This window comes from Lepisosteus oculatus, chromosome 2 (assembly GCF_040954835.1).
Source record: "Lepisosteus oculatus isolate fLepOcu1 chromosome 2, fLepOcu1.hap2, whole genome shotgun sequence".
Classification (NCBI taxonomy): domain Eukaryota; kingdom Metazoa; phylum Chordata; class Actinopteri; order Semionotiformes; family Lepisosteidae; genus Lepisosteus; species Lepisosteus oculatus.
Genome location: NC_090697.1, coordinates 67,909,226 through 67,931,853, shown reverse-complemented (window position 1 = coordinate 67,931,853; position 22,628 = coordinate 67,909,226). Strand labels below are relative to the sequence as shown.

The 22,628-nt window shown below is 36.5% G+C and overlaps 2 protein-coding genes across 5 annotated transcripts in view; both read right to left on the bottom strand.

The window, feature by feature from the left end:
* LOC102691652 (zinc metalloproteinase/disintegrin-like HR1a) overlaps positions 1-14,588 on the bottom strand; it is a 31,978-nt gene extending 17,390 nt beyond the window's left edge. For 2 of the 3 annotated variants that reach the window (XM_069181437.1, XM_069181447.1), the window contains exons 1-10: positions 14,124-14,588; positions 8,996-9,131; positions 7,389-7,465; positions 6,810-6,888; positions 5,124-5,200; positions 4,069-4,249; positions 3,740-3,802; positions 2,924-2,995; positions 1,121-1,290; positions 276-357 (exon numbers count right to left, since the gene is read on the bottom strand). In XM_069181437.1, coding sequence (XP_069037538.1) covers positions 276-357; positions 1,121-1,290; positions 2,924-2,995; positions 3,740-3,802; positions 4,069-4,249; positions 5,124-5,200; positions 6,810-6,888; positions 7,389-7,465; positions 8,996-9,131; positions 14,124-14,161 — 975 coding nt within the window. In that variant the 5' untranslated portion in view covers positions 14,162-14,588. The remainder of the gene's footprint in view (positions 1-275; positions 358-1,120; positions 1,291-2,923; positions 2,996-3,739; positions 3,803-4,068; positions 4,250-5,123; positions 5,201-6,809; positions 6,889-7,388; positions 7,466-8,995; positions 9,132-14,123) is intronic. The other variant, XM_069181450.1, reaches the window with a different exon arrangement.
* A 3,286-nt stretch (positions 14,589-17,874) lies between these two features.
* LOC102691850 (zinc metalloproteinase/disintegrin-like HR1a) overlaps positions 17,875-22,628 on the bottom strand; it is a 31,031-nt gene continuing 26,277 nt past the window's right edge. For both annotated transcript variants that reach the window (XM_069181451.1, XM_069181459.1), the window contains 3 exons: positions 22,079-22,249; positions 20,981-21,049; positions 17,875-20,152 (listed from right to left, as the gene is read on the bottom strand). In XM_069181451.1, the coding sequence (XP_069037552.1) occupies positions 20,120-20,152; positions 20,981-21,049; positions 22,079-22,249 (273 nt within the window). In that variant the 3' untranslated portion in view covers positions 17,875-20,119. The remainder of the gene's footprint in view (positions 20,153-20,980; positions 21,050-22,078; positions 22,250-22,628) is intronic.

Genomic DNA, 22,628 nt, shown 5'->3' with positions numbered 1-22,628 from the left:
TTCACAGAACTTTCTTCTTTGTGCACTACAGAATTTTAACACAACTTTCCTTGAACTAAATTCTATTTATATGATCAGGAATAAGAATACATTCTGGATCATAAGCAATGAAAAGTGTAAAGAAAACAAGAAAAAATGCACATAATCTTTTCACATATCAGCATGGAATTAACCTTCTTTCCTTTCAATTCCAGCTCTCCAATCCAACCTCATCTACATGTTTAACCTCTTGATATTTAGGATACAATATTCAACAGATAAAGAGAGAACACTACCTGGATAACTCCAGTTGAATGGCTAGAGCACAGGGTCGCTACAAAAGCTAATCCCACTGTAGAACCTTCAAAGTCTATTGCACTGAAAAACAAGTTATAAAATACAATTTGAATCACAAGTCAGCTCCTGAGGGTTTAATTTTTGCTTGTTGTGTCTTTGGGAGTTTTATTTAATTTTAGAAATAATTTTGATTTGTGTTTGATGGTATATTTATATACTAATCTATTTTCTATTTTTTAAATTATTTTTAAATATTTAAATAACTCATGTAATGAGTGAAAAGACTCAGAAGACGCTCATTAAAAATGAGAGAGTATTATGAGGTAATATTTTTATTGTTTAAAAACTGTTAGTTATGTTTTAATTTAAACTGACTAATATCTTGCTTTCTTTTTTTCATAAAATCAAAGTAAAGACTGTTCCATAATTCCATAATTATTATAAACATGATCTTTCCAATCTGTTCCATTTGGTTGCTAATAGCTAAGTGATCTGAGGATCTCATTAAGCTTTTTTTTTAAAGAAACCAGATCAACAACATAGCTTGGTAGCCTGTTCCTGACTCCCACAACCTTTTGTGTAAAGACATGACTCTTGTTCTTTTTATTAAATGCACTTCTAAATAGTTTCTACTTGTATCCCCTAAGTGGTGATCTAAGTGGTGAAGACAGGGTATTGTGTTTGTGTTGTATTGACGATTCTAAAGAAGTGAACAGTATTGACATTATTAATGTCACAACTGCGTTAATTTGTTTTTTACCAAGGAAATGTATGAATGCAATTTTAGTCAATGATACACCTTGTAGTTATAGACAGTGGTTAGTTGAATCCTCTCAGGACGTACGTTAGAAGCTGGGCGTTGTCGTGCTTCTTGCTCTTTACCAGTTGAGAGTTCCTCCAGCTGGTGAACTGGTCCAGAGTTTGTCCTGCTGGTTCGGTCACACTAATCTTGTCCTGGTCAGTCCACACCTCCAGCCCAGTCAGAGCAATGAAGGTATTCTGTGGCCGATATGCCTATGGACAGTGGGAGAGAAGTGTAAAATACAGCAATGAGCATAACAACAAGAAAGGTTTTCTCATCCATTATCCTGACCTTAGAGTTCTCACAGACACTGAAGTATCTGAGTGCATTTGTTTCTTAAGATGTGAGCTCAGACAGTCTCCCTCCATGTGCAGCATATCACAGCTGAAGAAACCTGTGATCACCCAACATTAATTCAATTGGTGAATCAATGTGACTGATCACAGGATTACACAGCTTTGCCATTATGTTTAGGGTGAGGCCTACGGAATGTGGTGTATTGTGAAGATAACATTTATAATTAAGTACTGAATGATATGTTATCTAAAATTGACAAGAAACCAAAAATTCAGTGAAAAATACAAGAGGCTATGACCATGTTCTCTATTTGAAAGGTCGTATAGTATCTGACTCTCATATTATCCAAAGTAAAGCAAACATGCAAGAGTTTCTCTTTTTCCTTGTCTGCGGCTAAATTAATTTAGCTGATGTTTACCTCTTCCCAGCTTTGATCAATCTAATTTTACAGACATAATAATTCAATGAGATTAATAACAACAGTTTGGTGCATTGCTGTGATAATGTAATAAAAATAAACCAACATATTCTAGAACCAAAAAAAAAACACATGGCTGAGATTGTGTTAATAGTGTAATCCTGCAAACTGCAACTGCAAAACACATTTGGCATGCAGAAATCTTAGCATTGTTGTGCAACTGCTCAAGCTGAGCTAACTAAACAAAATCAGACAAATTGAGGAACCACAGATAAAATAACAGGTCTTTCAGATCTAGTTCTCGGTGGTACTTCTATGTTTTTAAACACCCTTTCTCTCCTCTCAGCTGGCAAACTATTTTAATTGACATACACAACACACAACTGTAGATCATCTTTAAAACCGATTAGTAAGGAAGGATAACAGCTTTGAAAGTCTTCAAATACATTTTTCATTTTTAGCATTACCAAAACAGATAATTTACATACCCGGGGATCAGTTTGAGTTCATATCAGGGAGGAAATGGAAAACCAAAAATACTCAGGGTTAAACTAGATATTTAGAAGAGATAATAACTAAACAGTGTTTCTACTTAGCTACCTAGGTGTATCAGAACAGATCCACCAGGGTATGCAGAAAATATAAGTACTGGGATTGATGGGTCAACATGTATTAACAAACATTTTCACAAACATAAAATCAGAAGGACATTTGGCCAATGTCACTCAAAAGTAATCCTGAGAACCCCATTCAGCTATATCCTGGATGATGCAAACAGGTTCTACTTCTTGGCTTAGTTTCACACACCTCTTACCCTTTAGATAAAGAAACAGCTTCTGTATTTAATCCAAATGCTCCCGCACTTAGCTTACACTTGCACCTTTGCATCCTCCTTCAATATTCGAATCAATCTAGAGCAGAATATGGGGGCTGAATCCTCTCACTTTGTTCAAGACTAAAGAGGATCAGTCTGTGTTTCCCACACCTTCAAGAGCCCCAAGTAGTCTGGTTGTTCTAATTTGAATTTCTCCCAAGATAACGTAATATTAGTGCAAATTATTATTTAATTGAAAAACAGGGGGACACCAGACCAGCCTTCTCTAGTGCACAGCAATGAAGACAAAACTCACCATGTTGGCGAAGTTGATTATCTCAAACACCCTCTTCCTCAGTTTATTCATGTTACGCTCCATTTTGTTGAACTGAAAACAGTAAAATATTATATATTAATTGGATTCAGTACGTTTAAACTCTAACAACAAAGGTTTTCTAATTACATCGTAAAGAATATGGTTATGTTAATGCTTTCTTCACATTGAAATAATAATCTTTCCAGTTAGGTAGGTCATTTTTCTATAGCCAGTAGTTCTTTTAGATTTGCAGGGTTTTAAATAATAATGATTACATAAAGGAAAATTGGGAGCATGTTCTGTTCGGAGTAAGAAAAAAAAGAATTATTTGCTCTTATGCCTGCAGAATGAAGTAAAACTGAGATTGTTGCTGTAATTAACTTTTTCCTTTCTGTATAGAAAGTAACCACATGGTCTTAAAATCTACAACAGTTGTATTAAGTAATCCAACGGTACACTCAAAAACAAATTCTATTTTTAAATTTCTTTTCTGCCTTCTCAATAACATAATTTTCCATTTTAAGTAAACTCGCAGCTCACAAGAGCAAAAGACAGGAGACAACATGAATGTAATGATCTGAGCTGGGCATCGTGGGCTGTCTTATTAACATTGAGAGCCCAGAATGAATTGGGCAGAGAGAACACAGAGCAGCAACAACACAACAGGGATCGCTGTTGAGCTAGCATGAGCAAAGATCACAATGGGTGGTTGTAGCGTCTTACCTCTAGAGCAACTCTCATAATAAAGTGTTACCACTTTTTGATAGCTGAATGTACTGAATGCACTATTGACAATGGAAAAGTTGCTTCTCTTACCTCTCTGTTGTCAGCAACCAAGAAAAGTTCAATGTATTTCTGTTGTTGCATGAGAGTAGGCCCCTGAAAACAAAAGGTGATATTGGAACAAAAAGTTTACAATGAATTGAAGCACACAGAGGATCTGACCAAGAACTCGATTACAAAACTTCATTAATTGCTAGTACTGCTACATGAATACTGGCCTCATGAATGGCTTATTTAAAACAGAGAAAGACTAGCTTCCTGCTTTAGTTAACATTGATCGTAGTCTAACATTGATCTTTAGATCACATTGATCTAATCATCTGATTTTAAGTAGCCCATGCGTCTGTGTCAGGAGCTCTTACCGAACCTCTGGAGTGCACTTTACTGATGGAAGGGAGGCCATCATCCCAGCTGGTGTTGGTCACTCCACAGACTGCTGGTGTCTCGTTCAGACTCTCATACTTCAGGACAGCATGGTCACCGGTGTCTTCCTCAGACAGGGGCTCTATCAGATAACGCTGGCCTGCAGTCTGGAAATAACCTCTGAATGGAGTCACAGGTGAAAAGTGTGTTACTATGGATACAAGGCCTTGATCTTCATTCTGGCATTGCAGAGCTCTATCTATGATAACTCAACCAAAGATAAACATAACGTTCACTTGACTATTGCAGCAGAAAGTTGGGTAAATTATGCAAAAGAGAGCTTAGGTGCGTTAAGAAGAAGAACAAAATGTGTAGTTCTCCTTGAGAGGGTGTTTCCAAGGAGTCCTGTTATTCAGAAGATTTAAAAACCATTTCTTCTCAAGCAAGATTCTCGAACCTTCATCTATATGGACCACAGAATGCACTGTAGCTTCATTTCAATCAATCAAGTAATGCAGCTCTTCATTCCACTGATCAAGTGCTTAAACATTTTAAAAATAACTTTTATCTCTTAAATCTTGCTATTTATATCCATGTACAGTATAAGGAGCTTACAAAGAAAAGTGGCAAATAACAGAAGGCCATTCATCTAATTTAGATCATTTGGGTTTTAGTAGTTTATCTAAGAATCTAACCCAACCATTTCTTTAAAAAAGAAGGTTGGACGTAGGTCTTGAATCAACTTCTAACACTGATCTTTAGATAACATTGATCTGAACATTGATCATTGATCATTGATTTTGCATTTATTTGTTGATGTGGAACAGTTCTGTGTGTATAGGTATATAAGCCTATATATTTACTGGTCTTGCTATATGTGGTGCTGTTTTGGTTAAACAAAACCCAGATGAATAACAGAACTCATTCCCTTTCAAGAGATCCCTGAAAGCTTGACTGCTCACTCTGTTCCTTGACTACAGCCCTTCACATTACATGGCTTATATTCAACAAGGTCATTCTGTGTCAAATGTTTATTTCAGACAATTGCTCATACCTTAGCCCATCACAGGTACTGATGCTAATCACAGAGCTACTGTCATTCTGTATGTGTCCATGGTAGTAGCAGTGATCCTGTTGAGGTGCAAGCAAAGACAAAATAAAAACAAGATTATTAATGAGTAAACTTGCAGTGCAGCATATGTTTCATGTGAAATGTATTTTCACTTTCATTATTAATTTATCTGGACATGCATTCTTGTGAAGAGGTATAAAAGATATAACAGAAAGTCATACATTGGATCTTTATACTGACTCAGTACTTACGATCCAATGTGCTATTTATTTTAACCTGAACTGGTATTTCTTCTTGTTCTTCCAATAATACACCTGAAATTGTGTTAAATTAATTTTCCAATGATTCCCACTATACATTAATTCATTAATACATTAATAAATTTGGACACCATGGCACTGAATACAAGAAGTAACAATCCAATGCTGATTTCCTTGTAGATGGATTAACTGCAGTGCATAACGTGTGATTTAGGCCTGTTTATGTGACTCACGATAAGTCTTCTGCCAAATATTCATTCATTATTTAAAGAGGTCTGCAGTTAGATTTGCTCAGTGGTTCTGGAGAGATCTCCGTCTCAACCAGGGTCTTAATCTTTTTTAGATATTAGAAAACTTTGCCTCTGAAATACAAATCTGCCATATTTCTTACTCTTTATTTTCTGATGTCTCACTTGCTTAGCTTCTCTCTTGCAAAAGATCTCTTGTTCCCTGAGCAGACATTTTGTTTCTTTATCCACCTCAACTCATAACTCCTACTATCATCATCATAGTACTGTCAACTCAACAGCAGATCTAAGAATACATCCCTTTCAGGACCTGCTTCATATTAAAATTCCAGAAAAAAGAACATGCTTCTCTCTTACGAATTGACTTCACTCTTTCTCTGACCATACTTGCCTGGACTGGCAAAGGACACAGGCCATTCATTCCTCTGTCTAGCTCTTGAGATCCCATATCTTTTCAATCCGTTTTCCAAACTCCCTGATGCATCCAGAGTCGTGAGCTCAATGCAACCCCACCTTTGAAGTGAGGTTTTTTTCCACTACCACAGTTCTTTATCACAGAGTCACAATCTCCCCTTTCTACTTTTGGAGGGTTTCCTGATTTCACTCAGGGGGCTTTGTGACTCATTATCATTGCTATCTCTTCTCTCTGTTTTGAAGTTTTTCTCTCATCTTGCTGATACTCAGATATCATGTTAGCTGTCACTCTTTGGCAGACACCCCTAATCATAGAGGCTTGTTTCTACAACTGTAATGGTTATGCTAACTCAGGAGCCCTTAATTGGGACCTCCTCAGAATCTTGAGGAAAACTCTACTATCTCATACATACACCTCCTCATTGATTAAACAACTGTGACACAGTTCCATGTGAGCCTTCTCAGGTCAGGTTCAATTCTTATATGGAAAGACACAATGTCATGCTGTTAAGGAAGCCTCCAGCTCCTTTGGGAAGATTTACCAGTGGCTTCTTGGCCACCTTACCACATTGAAAAGGCAGAAATAAGTGACATGATCAATGAAGACCACCCATGTACAGTATACTATAGAGTGCAGCCCATTCCTTTTAGCCCTGTGATTAAAATGGAAGCTTAGGAGGTCCTTTCTTTTAAAGGATCAAAAAAATTCTGTCCTGCAATGTACTACTATTATTTTATTGACATACCATATCTTGTGGGGCTGTGGTAATTATCTCTCCATCATCAGTGTAATGCGTCTCAGAGTAGTCCTTGGTTAACAGGCCCCTAGGAGTTTTGGGAAAGCATTAATCAGAAAGAAGCTTCACAACACCCACAATGGTTATGACAATATACACTACACTGTGAGCAGTGAACACTGCTTATACATCATTATGAAAGACAGCAGATTGTCTTATGTTTCGCTACACTGTAGAGGTATGACTCAAGGAAGACATTTAATGTTCATGGGAAACTAGATCAAGAGGGCCCTAGCTCCAGTCATCAGGGGATGAAGTCTTGGGGGTTTTAAATCACCACTTTTGTTAGACTTGGGAAAAGAGGTAACTGGTATTATTGTTTAACTGGTTTAAACATCTTATTAATTAAATTAGATAATGGAGAGCTAAGATGGAAGGAAAAAAGGAAAACCTTCTGTTCCTGATGAACACTACTGTCCTCCATGATCATTAGTAGTTAGGGTTTACAAAATAATGTGGCTGGTGTTTCATAGTCCTTTGACACTCTGTCAGCCGCTCGAGCTGTGATGTAATGAGCTTCTGACTCACTCGTTCTTTTCAAGATGCATCACAATATCCCTTCCTTCCACTTGCATCCTGTATTTCACAACATCTGGCCGTGACATCTGGAGAACAAGTGAAAATCAGTGTAATAGGACTGTTTTATATATGCACAAAATATACCAGGGTTAGAAGCATGACAGTTTGCAAAGGTCATTATATAATACATAACATGATCCTAATACAAGACATGCCTATGTTTGTATATACTATAAGTGTTATTCATGAAATTACACAAATTGTTTGGTTTTAAGTTAAAAAAAACCTTTATGTCAGCTTATGTCTCTGTAGTCCAAAAAGTGTTTATTTAGGGGAAAAAATTGTAATTGTTTTAACAAACATGATTTTTCTACAACAGAATCGTTGCCATCAGTTGGCTTGTCTGAAGAAATGAAATGAGAGGCCATTCTTTTAAAAATGAGATTTTAGAAGTGATTTTTTTTAAGCACATGTCAGTAAACATCTGCTGTAACAAAAGAGGATATAGTCTGTGACGGTCTTGAGAATATAATAAAAATAAGTGCTGAAAATTGTTAATTATAGATACAGCTTTCAAGGAAGCTAAAGGAAAGTGTTACAGTAATAGTATACTACAGGGACCTCAAACTCAGTTCCTGGACAGTCTAGTGTCTTCTGCTGTTTGTTCAAGCCTGCGAATGTATGTAAAAATGAAAAAAAAAAGAATATTGTCTTTCTTATACATACGCAAAATTTCTCTTAGACTTTTACAGCTCACTACCCAAAATATTAATGTCATTAAAAGTTAAATTACAGCTACCTGTAAACATTCTAAAATTCTGCTTAGAAGTTATCGCAGTTATGTAATTCTTTAATTAAACCTAATCAGCATTAACAACAAAGTACTCAGTGTTAATTTATATTGCAACAGTTACACAATAAAGCTTGGATTTTGAAATGTATTTATTTTTTATATACTTACCTGATTTGGAATAACTAGTTGTCTTTTTCACACCTTAGCTTGCAGCTATGAACCTTTCTACCTCACACAGGAGGGACTCCTTTGAACTGCGCACGTTTGATTCACTTGTGTACACATCACAGGCTCCACAGCCCAGTATGGGAATATTCAGAGCCCATTGGAGGTACAACATGCTTGCAAGTGCCTGGGAGGCCACAGGGGGCGCTTTTGTTTTGCTGAGAACCCACACAGCCCCGGCTGACTATTCCCAGAGTACTGTAGGCAGGGCTCAGCCAATAGTGTGCCACTGCTTAGGAAATCCTGGACACAATCATGTAACATGCCCAGGCTTGAACCTGTGATTATAGAACTCAACCTGAATGTGTGCAAATACTGAGTGACTCAGGAGATCCCCAACATTTAATGTTTTTTCTTTGTAAAAAAACTGAGCAATAAGCAAGAGTAAATGGTTTAGCTCAACTGAAGATTTTCGATTCCTTTTTTGGTAATGAGACCTCTGCATATCCAATGGAATTTCTAAGACCTGCATGTTGAATAAAGTTTTCAAACTTCAAGCAATGATTTGCTGCTTTAATAAACAGAATCCACATTAGCATTGGAACATGTAATACAGTACATATTTACTGTTTTTGTAATTAAGACTGGCTGAGCCTACCTCTGTGTCTCTCTTGTGTTGTGTGTGAAGTCTGAGGGGTCTCACCACTTCATACTCTTTGACTCCGTCCAGCGGAGCACTGTCCTCCACTGAAACACAGCAATACAGCAAAGGACCTGAGCGGTGAGGAAGGAAACTGGAGATGGAAAGATTAGTACCAGCTTGAAGTAATGTCTGAGCCTTAGGGAACAGATTCATTAATGTGTTGTGGCAAAATGTAAGTCTTCAACAAATTGCACCTTAAGAAAAAAGCCAATCACCCTGTTAGTTTTAGGATACACTGTAATCTAAGTGAAACTGAGAAAAGTTAGTTCTGCAAGCTGACAATACTGAGGCATGCACTTTTGTGTATGAGAACTTTAGTATTTTATCATTGCAGCTTTATTTTAAAATGAATTCAGATTTGTTAATTACAGCAGCTAATAACTAGAGTAATGTACAATCCTGTTTCAAATAATTATTCTGTTTCACTTTATGTCAATATTGGGAACATTAGAGAATATCTAAAGCATACAGTATAGTGCAGCTTGCGATGCAGGCTAGCTAATAGTCACACAGGCTAAGTATTTGCAAGCTTTTCCAGTCCTCCATCCTCTCCACATTAGCCTGAGGCAATGCATGCTTTTGAGATTACACTTTTGTATTTGCAGGTATTTGCATGTCACTACAATACCAGTTCATCAGAAGCTTTATTTAGACAGCAATGGAAAATTTGAAAAAAGTAATGTTTTCACCGTCCTCTGAAACTTATTTGAGTGTGCTGGGTATTTCTAGTGAAAGAATAAGACAGGAAACAGCTGGCTATTTTAATACTTAATGGAAATGTTTAGAGTCAAACCTGTCACAGGCTTAGCCCCTGTGGCAAAACATTCTTTGATAAATTCATTGTCGTCAGAAGCAGAAAGTTATTTCGGGAAACATGAATGAACATTGTATTTTAATTTGGCAGATCTGATTCTGAAAATCAGCTGGTATAAAAATGTAATACCTTTTTGTACCCTGCAGTTTTTCCTTTAGTGATATCAGCAGCGGATTGAAAAGTAGTGCTTTCAGCTGAACATAACAAGCTTGTACACTGAACTATGACTTTGCACTAGATTAATTTTAAGGCATGAGCAAGACTGAACTTCCAGTCAAGCCTGATTAACAGGCTCCCAACAATTTCATCAAGTATTCATTCTGATTTGTGATTGTTTTTGTACTAGGATATTGTAACTTTCTCTGCCTGTCTAACAGTCTGTGAATATAGACTTTATTTATTCCAAACATGGTAAAAACATTTCACTTCCTTATTCGTGTGGGTAATGTGATTTTGAAAGAGTTTTTCAGGTTTGTTTTGACTAATTCTTTAGAAAGCTATTCTAGAGAGTTAGTCCAAACCCCATTCTTCCTTCTAAAATGATATTAAATGAATTTTATAGTACTATAGTCATGTGGTTAACAGAAAAAAGGCAGGAAATGGAATTTATGTTTCATTCTTTCATTTCTGCATTTACAAGACAAGATCTCTGATTGAAAGCAAAGCCTACAAAAAGCATGCAATATTAAAAATGCCAAATCTGAAAAACAAAAAAGTAATATAAATGTAAAATTCTATCATTTGTTACCTTCTGTCTTACACCTTATCCTAGTGTACAGTATTGCATGTAACAACATTGGGTCCAGCTTTATTTTCAAAAAGCATAAACAGTAGTACTGCATCATAACGTTTTTAACAACAGTGCAGGGATAAACATGGATTCTCAGGATTATGAAGGCATTTGGTAACTCTACTAGCTTGCAACAGAAGGCCACACCCAGTGGAAGAACAACACTGCACCAATGCAAATAAACACAGAAACAGGAGCTGGTAATTACAGAGCTACAGAGTTATTCTGACTAGAAAATAAGCACAGAGCTCAGATGAAGACTAAAAGGATACATAAAGAAGAAAGTTAACAACAATATTGTTGTTTATTCTTAAAATGTAGTAAGTTATATAAATGTCAGTACTCTACAAAAAACGTGATTTTTTTTTTGTCCTGCAATGTGATTATCTCAGCAGTGTCAGAAGACATGTCACCTTAGATGCCTAAGGCTGTGGAGAAGCATATACTGCAGGTACTGGAACTTTAGTCAAAGTTTCCCAGGACTAGAGCTGCATAATTGTCATTGAGGGCAGAGGGCCGTGATCTGGAGTTTTCAATTTGATTTCCAAACAGAACAGTTCCATCAGAAGAAAATCCTGTAATCACTAGCACACCATTGGAGGGTTGGTCTGTATTCCTGAAATAACCAAAACTTTAACTTGTTGTTCTTAGAAATGTAGGCCACATAAGAGTATCTGAGCCTGCCCTTCAGCTTCAGTGACTTTTTATCAGCTATGGGAAAACATTCAAAAGCTGTAATTATACATAATGCAAATTTTTCAAATAAACATAAAAGAGAGGACACCCTCTATTAGATAAAAGATAGATATGCTTTTTGTGTGTAAACCAATAGTGGAATAGTAATAGTAATAGTCTCTGCAAGGCTAATTGGATATTTCTGAGACTAATTACCAAGAGGTAACAAATGTCCGTCTGGATGCAAAGACTACATATTACATATCCTCATCAATATTCTAGATGGCTTTTTTTCCTGTCTTCTACAAACTGTCAATATACTGCACTGTAAAAAATAAAAATATCCCATTTCATCAACACTCCAGGTGTGTAGTTTTAAATTATGCATGTTGTTTTGACTATATGCCCCAACACTGACCTTCCATACCAATCTGAAATATACCTGTACTGCCTGAAACGTTTGGAACCTTACTCAAAAATCACAGTTGAGTTTAAAGGTTTAGCAGGTAGATCCCAGTTGTGATGCATCCTTAAATGTGGATTACCACATACAGTGTGGCCATATCTTTATATTTTGCTATAGACATACCTCTTTATGGACAATGCAATCATAAAATATCAGTTACAGTTAACAAAACCTTACATTTGCATTGCCCTCTTCAACCATAAAGGCTATGCAGGTAGTCAGCTGAGGTGGAGGGGACAAACTGAGGTAAGAAAAAAATGCCTGAATTTGAATTTTATCTATGACGCCTACAATGTTTAAAATAGGATTATGGGATTTTTATTCAACACAAATAATTATGACCTCAGTTTTACTATCTCACTGAAAGACCTCTGGTGACATCTGCTCTGATGAATCAGCTGTCCCCTTGCGTAAAAAGACTTCCTGCAACTGAATGAGATATTTCCTGAGAATAGGGATGTCTGAAACACATCATTGCTGTGACAATACCTTATAGGGTATTGCCTTTCGTAGGCACAAAAAAAACATACAGCAGTGCATGCTGGTGGACACATTGTCCTAAGGCCTCTAGGTCAGAGCCACCTCTTTCTTGAATTTCTTCCCAGTCTGCCTGCTATCGTTATGCCACCACTTGTCTCTGTCTGACCTAGTGATGTTTGCTTATAGTGCAAGGAGAAAAACATTTTTCAATTTTCTTTCTTTTTTTTTTTTGCAAGCCCTGATCTCAAGATTAGAGTTTGCAAAAGGAGAAAAACACATTGTGAAATACCCCGACTTGCAAACACTGATCAAAATTATAAAAGGCAATTGCATAAGCACCTCTGTTAAAAAAAAAGCACAATTATCAACTTCACGAACATCCAAATCACGTTATTTTGTGCATCTTGGTGACTAAAAACTCTCATTCAAACTATGGAGTTAAAGATCCTCCCCAACACTCAGCGTTCTTTTAAAATAAGAAACTCCAAATCAAAATCAAAATCAAATCAAAGTGTATTTATCAAATGCACAACAGTACAGCGTGCGGCAGTAGTTGCTGGCAATGAAATGTCTTTTCTGCAAGCTCACAAAAATCACAAAAACACAAAAATCACAAAATTGAGGTTACAAAAAAAAGGTTACATAATAATAGATGTAATAGAAATGGAATAAAACTCAATATGAGTAGAGCTGCTATGTGTCCATGGTGTATGCAATATATACAAGTAGTGTGGTTATGCTGAATACAGTGAAAACTGTGTGTCCATGTAGCCATTACAGGTGATTTGCTAAAGGAGCTGCAGGTTGGCTATTTAGCAGTCGTATTGCAAGTACCAAAATATATAAAAAGGAAATAAAAATTTAAACCAACAACAGTGAGCCTCTTCTTGTCATACAGTTTAAACAAAACATCTTTCACTTTTTGTTTGGGAAACTGAAAATATTGTGTGGGTATTCTGAAAAAAATGAATACAATAAAAAACAAAATCCTAGGCAGCTCAAGTCATATTTTAGTCTTGGTGTCCCTGTCTGAAAGAAAGTGGTATTGCTGCCAGAAGAATAGGAGATTTTACTTTACTCAAAGGGTTGTGAAAGCATGGAAAAGTTACCCAGCCATGTGGTGGAAACTAATACCCTGGACTCATTTAAGAAAAGACTGGCTCACACTATTGCGAATCAACAAGCTGAGAACGACCAAACAGGACAGATGGTAAGAATGGGCTGGTCTCATTTCTAGCCTTTCTTATGTTCTAATGGAATTAAGCTAAAACACAGAGCTTAACACCCCTACTCTTACAAAAACTACCTCAGTACTTTTAATAAAGTAGTCAAAACCTTAGCTAAACTTCTCATATGAAGAACAGCGTGTCCTACAGTCTAGCTCTACCAGACTAGAGCATGGTTTGGGAAACTGTGTTCTTTCAGAGGGACAAGCACCATCTACAAGTCAACCAACACCAATTGCAGCAGCAAATGCAATTGTAATATTCAGGCACTCAGATCCTGAAATGCCGGTGATTAGTACTTGATTCCAGAACTGAGGGAAACAGCCAGGTCTCAGATCTAGGATGAAGAGTTTGTTGCAGCTCAGGGCTGCTGTATCTCAGCAGCATTTACAAATGTCATTTCCAGCCCCCGTACTAGTATTATCATTCTTTTGTTTCCATAATATTGCTATCAGGAAAGCACAAATTCTATGTTAGATTAGATATGTATTCTAAAAGCCAGGGACTACTGGCTTCTAGATAACTTACAATCATCAATTTTAGCAGGACAGTTAATTCAGTTAATTGTCAGACAACACTGATAGAACATTTAAAATATGCTTCAGAAAATATTCAGATCAAAATATTCTTACCAGCAGGACCAAGTGAGACCAACAGGGTAAAGATCCATATGAGAGTTGTTTCCATGGTGAGGTTTAGACAGAGCTACTAAGATGAGAGACAGGAACTTTTGTACACCTGCCTTTATTGCAATGTCTTATCCTTAGGCCACTCCTTTAGCTTCTGACTTCCAGCACAAAAGCGTCGGTAATTTCCACATTATTGCAGTGTTGTAACAGAGTTAGTTAAAACTGGAACTTAAGTCAAGCTAAGCTACTAGGCAGTTAAGACTGAAGTAGAGTCTTGGCCTGGCCAAGCTGGAGTTAAATCAACTCAATTTACAGTTTTGTCAAATTTGAGTTAAAACACTCATCTAGATTAAGACAATCACAATCTTTAGTGTTGATCTGTTAAGACAGGGTTTACTGTGAAGATTTTGATCACTTTGCAGCCAGTGGATAAAATCACCCTTGTACGGCTGAAGTCTGTGAGCTTGAAGTGGCTTTAAAGCTGCAAGTGTGAAGAGTACAACATGAAAAAAGGAAGTTATAAAAGGAAACTGACAAAACCCCCCCAAAAAAATAGCATTGTGCTGGAGTGATGACTTTAGTAAACAAATAACTTTCAAGTCTACAGTGCATTGATAATGTCCATTTGTTGATGTGCTACAAAAATTACAGCTCATTAACACGAGCTTGTTTACATCACTAACTGCATATACTGTAAGTGGGGAATATGTGGACAATGTTGAAGACCACAGCATCATTAAAACATGGAGCATTTTTAAAACAGACTTCTTTATACTGCAGTTATACTCACTGCATTATACTCATTGGTTATCAGTGAGATAAACTGGTCAGGACTTGACAGTGCTAAATTCACGGTCTAGTTCCATTGAATGCCCAGAAATTGACGCCAGCAGCATGAAAATGGTAAAATGTCTGTTTTTGCAATGTAATGTGAAAGTTCTTGAATTCCAGGAGCAAAGTGGATAGTGATTGGTCTTTATATCTCTTCTATATTGGCTTTTCATGCCTCCATTACAGTGTATTGCATATCTCTAATTTAGTTTGTCTAGTTTAGTTTGCATATCTCTAGTTTGTGATATACACAATAATGTATATCAATTAAAACTGTCCAGTTGAGCTGGCCTTCAATACATTATGATGAAGACTAAATTGCATCATGTGTCAAAAAATAATTGCATTATATTAAAATTGATGCCTAACATCACATTATTATTATTGGAATATAGAAAATAAAAAACAGAAAACAATATTTTAATGAAGTTTCAATTGTATACCCTAGGTGAGCTGGAAAAAAATAACACTATTCAGAACACAGCTAAAATCAACTCAAACTTTATTTTATGACTTAAAATAAACCATTTGCAGTAACGTTCATTGCACATAGCGAAACATCCCACAACGTTCCCGGTTATAGTTCAATCCATTAAGGCAAGAATGCTTTGGGGTTGTTTTTATGGTATGTAATTACACTTTTTTTTTTAGTTTTGAGTTGCAATTTTCAATACAGTTAGATGATAAATTAACACAACCAAGGTGAAACAAACATCTTCATGCTTAAAAACCAATATGGTTTCTGTCTTATGGCTGGAAAGCTATGAAAAATGATACACAAGTAAACTGTAACAACTCACAAATATAATTGTGGACGGTTACAATGCAACAAGAGCTGAGAGTAGCATCCACAGCAACTGCATGAAAGTTTAATAACAATAAACAGTTTAATTTTTCCATAAATATTACTTATTGTTACTACTGGTGGATCAATTATGGTTAATTGAAAGGAAAAACACATTTTGACTGTTAAGCATTCTTCAGGTTACCTCAAGGAAACACAAAATGTTATGTTTTCCATGTGGCATTAACCTTACTTGTTTCCGTGCAGCCAAGGCTTGATGATGCAGGTCCCTGCCGGTTACAGCAGTGTCCACGTAGTCACCTGGCTAAACAAGGGACATCAAATACATTTAAAGGCAAGGGCCTCCACACAGGTGTGGCTCATGCTAATTAAGCAAATACTATCCCAGAATGTGTAAGGTCATGTATACAAAGGCTGGAGATGTATATAATACATAATATAATATAATGTATATACCTCACATGGCTGGAAGAGGAGTTCTCAGTGAATTTGAAAGTGGGGCGTTTGATTGTTGGGACACTTGGCGTTTCATGAACAATGGTGGCTGAGGCAATGTAAGTTTGGAAATCCAAGGAAAAGAAGTAATCAACAAACAGCAACACTGGGTAAAAGCACCTACTCCTAGAGCATGATATCCCTGAATGAATTCAAAGTGAGAGGCGAAACATGCGAGCAACTAAAGACCAATTTACTGCAAATTACAAAACTGGAGTATGAGCAGCCAATTTAATCAAAAACAGTCCACCGAAAACCCCCCAGAGTTGGTCATTATAGTCGAGCTGTTGTGTAGAAACTGCTCATCATACCTGCTAATCTATGCTTGTGAGTCTAGTAGACAAAAAGCACAGGCAAAGTACAACTGGGCAGTAAAGAAATGTTCATCCATGTTCTCAACAAATTGAGGAATGCAGTTTTGGCACTACCTAAAGAACCTACTTCATTTATAGAGAACATAAAAAAAATATTTTTCAGCTGTGTTGAAATAATGATTTCTTCAACTTCCGCATTGCATTACTGTATTTTGTGCATCATAGTCACACTTAGCAGACTGCTATTGTGGTTTACCACCATCTCTTTTTACTAATTGTGCTGGGTGACAATTCCAGTTTATATTTATCTATGAGCAGCTGGCGGGTCACATTTCTGCATTTTAACTCAGAAAACCTGTTTCATTAGATTTACTTGGCAACAATCCACAATTGTGAAGGAAAACTTATTGTATTATAACAGCAATAATTGGCAAAAGCTTGAGGGAAACATAGCATATATTTTCAAAATGTAGGTATGCTGTGTCATAATCAATGGTGCAATGCATAAATATCAGCAGCTCTAAACAAGGACTTAAACTGCAATAAACATAAAAAAATGAGAAAAGTTTTTGAAATCATTGAGGTCTAAAGTCAAAATGACCTCATTTTTTTTCACAGCAATTATCAAATAGTTTGACAGACCAATTTCGGAGCTTTAAAATGATATACAGTAATCACCCATTGTTTTGTGTCCAGACTGTCAACTTTGAACACCTCTGCCTTATGAATGGGTGATCATTTAAGCTCAGTATGCAAAGTCTGACTATTTCTCCCATGGGCAAATGTTAATTGAAAATATTTGTTAAAATCAAATGGGGTGAGTCATTTGTGAATGATTTAAGAAGGAATGATCCTGGTCATGGTCAGCACAGATCCCAAAAGAATAGGGCACAAGGCAGAATTAAACACTGGGCGGATTAATTTGCATAGGGCACAAGGCAGAATTAAACACTGGATGGATTAACTTGACAGATACATACTGTAACATACCATAGCGGACACAAAAATGAGAACTGGAACAATAGTAGAGATATTAACTAACCCAGCCAGCACAGTGTTGGGAGGTGGAAGATAGAACTTGGATAAATCCTATCTACCCAAGGGGAATGAGCACAATCTGCACAGCATGCGACAGTATACAATCAAACCCAATTGTTGCCCAATTCTGAAATTACTATTACTGACCTGATATACTGAAGCCTGTCCTACAGTTCAATCAGGGGAACCTGACTGTTACTGTACAGGATGCACGCAGGGATCATGCCTGAGATTGCATTTAACTTACCGTCCAATAATTACAAGACAGGGCTTTTGAAAAAGATTCTTTATTATAGTTGAATTTTTTTTAACAATAAAATGTACAAGTGTCAGCTAAAAATTCATTTATGTGCCTATGGTTTTTGTTTCTAAATACCAAAACCAAGTTACTGAAGTTGCTATACACCATTTTATATATTATGAACTTACAAAAAACAGAAAAAAATGTATGTGAATTCTGGTGACTTCCACTGCTGTAGGACAATAACAGTGTTGAACAAAAACCATGTTAAAGGGTAAATGTTAATTGGCTTGATGAAGTGTATTTTATTAAATTAAACAACATAAAAATATGTTTTAAATAACAAAATCTGTTCATGGTTTTAAAAAAAGGTTTTCAACCTTGAAAGCATTTAACTGTCTCTTCATACTGGAAATCAGAATATGTCCAATTCAATCTTGGAGAAAACAACCCATTTTAAAACTAATAATATATGCTCACTTTAAAAGTATTATAAATCCAGTCAAAACCGCAACCTAGTTAATTTAATGTGTAACCACTCCAGGATTAAGACAGTAATATGGAGTTGAATTTAGGTCTCTGAACCTGTATCTCGAAGGTTGTGGGCTTAAATCGTGAGTGGTATAAGTTACCAGGTAAACCAGGTTACTTTACTCAGAGTGCTCCAGTAAAATGGCTAGCTTTATAAACAGGTACAAGTCATTGCTGTTAGAATTTGTTTTCTATTGTCTTATCTGGTTAAATAAAGGATTATTACAACATGCACATAGTGTTTTAGATGTGTGAATTCAAAATATTCAAAATCTTTGCATTCTTTTCTTCAGTATGAACAAGCAAATATGTACATATCTTCAGATATCTTCACCTTATATCTGAAGATTGCCTTAGTGTAAAAATACAGAAAACTTCATATCTTGCCTACAAGCAGTCTGACCTCGAAGGGTTACACCACAGCAGTTTTACTACAGACGTCATGTATTCTAAGTAAAATTCTGTTTGACTGGGAAGTGGCAACTGGAGAAGTAGATAAGATTTAGAAACTTTAAAGAAGTTTTCTGATAATTTGTGCTCCCTTTTACCGAAAAAATAAATGGAGGCTCGAGAACTTTTAGATCTATTTCATTCCACAGGTTTCTTAAAAACAGAAGATTCTGGTCAGTTAGCTACTTTTTTTGTATTTGGTCATCCATTGTCTCTGGTAGTAATAAATCAGATTTGATGTTTTTTTAATTAAAGCTTGGAATTGTCAATGGTTAATCAACTTAGCTTGCTCTCTTGTACTGCTCAAAGGAAAAAGGGGACTCTGTGTAAACTCCTCCAGCATGCCCACCTGTCTTAAGTCTTTGGATACTAGACACTTCATTGTGCTTTTACCTGAGATTTATGTACGTCTCGTAATGCAAGCTCTCAAGCTATCAACAGGCCTCTGAAGTCACTATTTTGCAGAGGAAACATTGGCTGATGCAAGCCCTGTATCCACCAATAGTGGAAAATACAAAGCATAGTCAGTTAATGGCAGCCTCAATTCAGGAAGATCAGGACTACAGGTCCCAGACTGTACTCCAAGCTAACTTCTCTACCACCTTGGTTCCCCAAAAACACCAAAAAAAGTTGGAAATATTTTAGAAATGTGATCTAAATCCTTTCAGAAAAAAAACATACTTGTAAGTACAATCTATTTTGTGTTGACTCAAATGTTTTAATTTACTATTTTGCTCTGGACAAAAATAATTCATTTGAATAATTGCACGAGCGCTTTCAAAGTTAAAAACCCCTGACCAGGTAAGTTAGACAAACATTTAAAATCTTATATCAAAGAAAACTGCTTGTCCTTTTTTCTTTTTACAGTTATTCTGCATACATTTTTGTGGGATAAAATCTAAATACTAAATAATTTTAAGTGGTCTCATTATACTACACATCTCACATTGAACAGTCCCTTAAACAATATAAATGGAACTAGGGCAAAGAAGAAAATAAATATAATGTGAAATGTGATGTCATAATAAAAATCAAATTCTGTGACCTCTTCTAGCCTAAAATAGTGAAGGACCCTAAAACCACCAAGTTTTTATATTAAATTGCACATGGATTCAGTGAACTTAAGGCAGTGAAGGAAGCCTGCCAACTGGGACTCCCATAGAGATACATCTGAGATCTGTCTCTCCAGGAGTAGGAAGCCAGGATGCCCCAAGACCAGTCTACAGGGAGTGATTCAGGGTGCAACAATAGGGAGCCAAAGATTCAGTCGTTCTCTTTGCTGTGTTGGGAGTGCTCATACTCGTGGGTTTTGTACAGGTTTAAGAGCCTGAAAAGAAGAATGAAAAACAGGAGCAAATTGAGAGGTCTCAAATATGCACATTTCACATTTTTTACCACAGGGAATCATGCAGTTATGAATATACAGCTCTCCGTCGTATATATCCAACATACTGTACAGTTGTCACTGTAAAATTGCTACCATGTAATGATACCATGTTATTTTGTCATTTCAAATCTTGTCCAGGACATGGTGGTATATGAGGAGAGGGCCGCACACATAGATGAAAAACATTGGTCTCAATAGCATTTTAAAGAACTAAAAATGCAATAATGTTTTATCTAAATAAAGTTTTTTTTCTTCTCACTCGCAAAATATTTAGTTCTCTGAAGGCATTATAATAATTACAACAATGATACTTACATTACAATGGAGAATAGAAACATCCTTGAATATTTAAGGATGCTGTCATTTAATGCAACTTTAAAGGTATTTCAGGAATAAAACGGCTATTTTGGTTCATCCTCTTTCAACATCAAGTAAGGTCATAAAGTGTTTAACAGTTTTCTCTGTCCATTGTTAATGTTGCTAATGAAACACTGCATTTAAAAACAGGAATACGCTTTTCAAAATCCCACCGAAAGTAACCTGCTTTGCAAGGAACATCTATGCATCTAACCACGAGACTCACACACTCATGATGGGACAGACACGAAGGGTTTGCCAACTTGGCTTGTAAATCTCATAAATGTGACAACTCTGGTTGCATGCGTCTCTCTTAGGCATGAATCTGATCTTTGCTGTCAAGAACAACTAAAGTGCTGTTTTCTGGTCCAGCCGGAACAGGATGCTTTCTGTAATCCTGGGGATACTCACTGCTCGGAGATCAGCAGGGGAAAGTCCTGGTTTAGCAGTAGGCACAGGAGGAGGAGGGGGTCTGGCCACCTGGAAACACAAGCATAGTCCCATTACTGCAGCAGGCAATGCTCCTTGTTACTCCCTGTCCTGTATTACTAGTATTAAATCTGAAAAGTCTGTAAGAACATAATATAGGCGATGAGAGGAGGGCATTCTGCCAGTTTGATAATTAGTATCTGATTGATCGAAGAATCCCAGCAATTGTTTAGTAAAAGATGCCAGGATGCTGTCTTTAGGATCATGACTGGATAGCTTGTTCAATTGTTCCACAATCCTGTTCTCAGTTTTCCACTTGTGTCCTTACTTGTGTTGACTGATAGCTATTAGGGGTATAATGATTGTTGTTCATTTATTAGTATGAATGTATAGTGCAGATAGCTGTACATAATTCATGCCAAATCGGTGTTCTTAAAATCCCTCACACTCTCGTTAGAAGCTAAACACACATATTAACATAATACAATAAGTTAACATTTTGACAAAATCGTTTCTTTTCCTAAAATTACAGCCTATTAGCTATCCTACTTAATCATTTCATCAGCATATATTAGCTGCCCATCCTACTGCTGCCAGGAATTTAAGATTTCACATCCCTCTAAAGGAGCAGCGGCACAAGCTATCCTCCCACAACATACATACGAGGAAGAAAAACTCAAAAGATCTGAAAGTGAGAATCACAATCTTAAAAAAGTGTTCACATCCCTATTCAATTGATTATTTTCAAGTCAGAAAAACAATCTTTCAGCAAGGTATTTAGAGCATTATAGCTAGTTTCTTTGTGAATGGTAGTTTATTGGTTTACTGAATTTGTTCTGGAACTCACGCCAACAAAAGAATAATCTTTCTAAAAAAAATATTTTCCATTACTTAAGCCCTTATATTTACATTCTGTCACATTTACACATGATATTGATATTAAAACTGAGCATCCAGTCAATGAAAGAATCAGGGATCTTTCCTCTTCCTATGCAGTTTGCCTCCATTTCCTTGGACAGAAGGTCACCTCTTTTCCCTTCACTGCACACCTGCTTACGATTTCTCTGTTGTCATACTCACTTGAGCAGGCAAAGAGGGGCAAGGAGGAGGAGGGGCTGTAGGCCTTTTGCTGTAGGCTGGCACAGGGGGAGGTGTGGCTTTGGGGTGGTTGAATGCCGCCGGGGGGGCAGAAGGCACAGTTGCTGGCTTGATGGCAACTGGGGGAGGTGGAGGTGCTGCTCTCTTAGGATTCTAAGCAATGACACAAAAGTGACGTCACTTCCATGCTTTCAAATCGATTACATTTTTCCATTTTCATGGCCTGCTTTTGAAAAAAATACTATACGTCATTTCTAACTGTTTTTATATTCTATATATTTTAACACCACATAAAAGCTAGAAAGCTCATACCAAAGGCGTCTAGGAGTTAAAACATACTTCTTAAATTGTTTATGTCCCACCTAAGAAATGAATTGTATTGTCTCTCAGAAATGAAGTCTACAAAAGTTAAATCTTAAAAACTTAAAATGTCTTTAAACTGCTCTTGGCTGCGCAAGTGTTTTCGGATATTTTCTGAAAATTGTTACAAAAATACTGCATGTGGCACACAACCAATAAATCAAATTCAGAA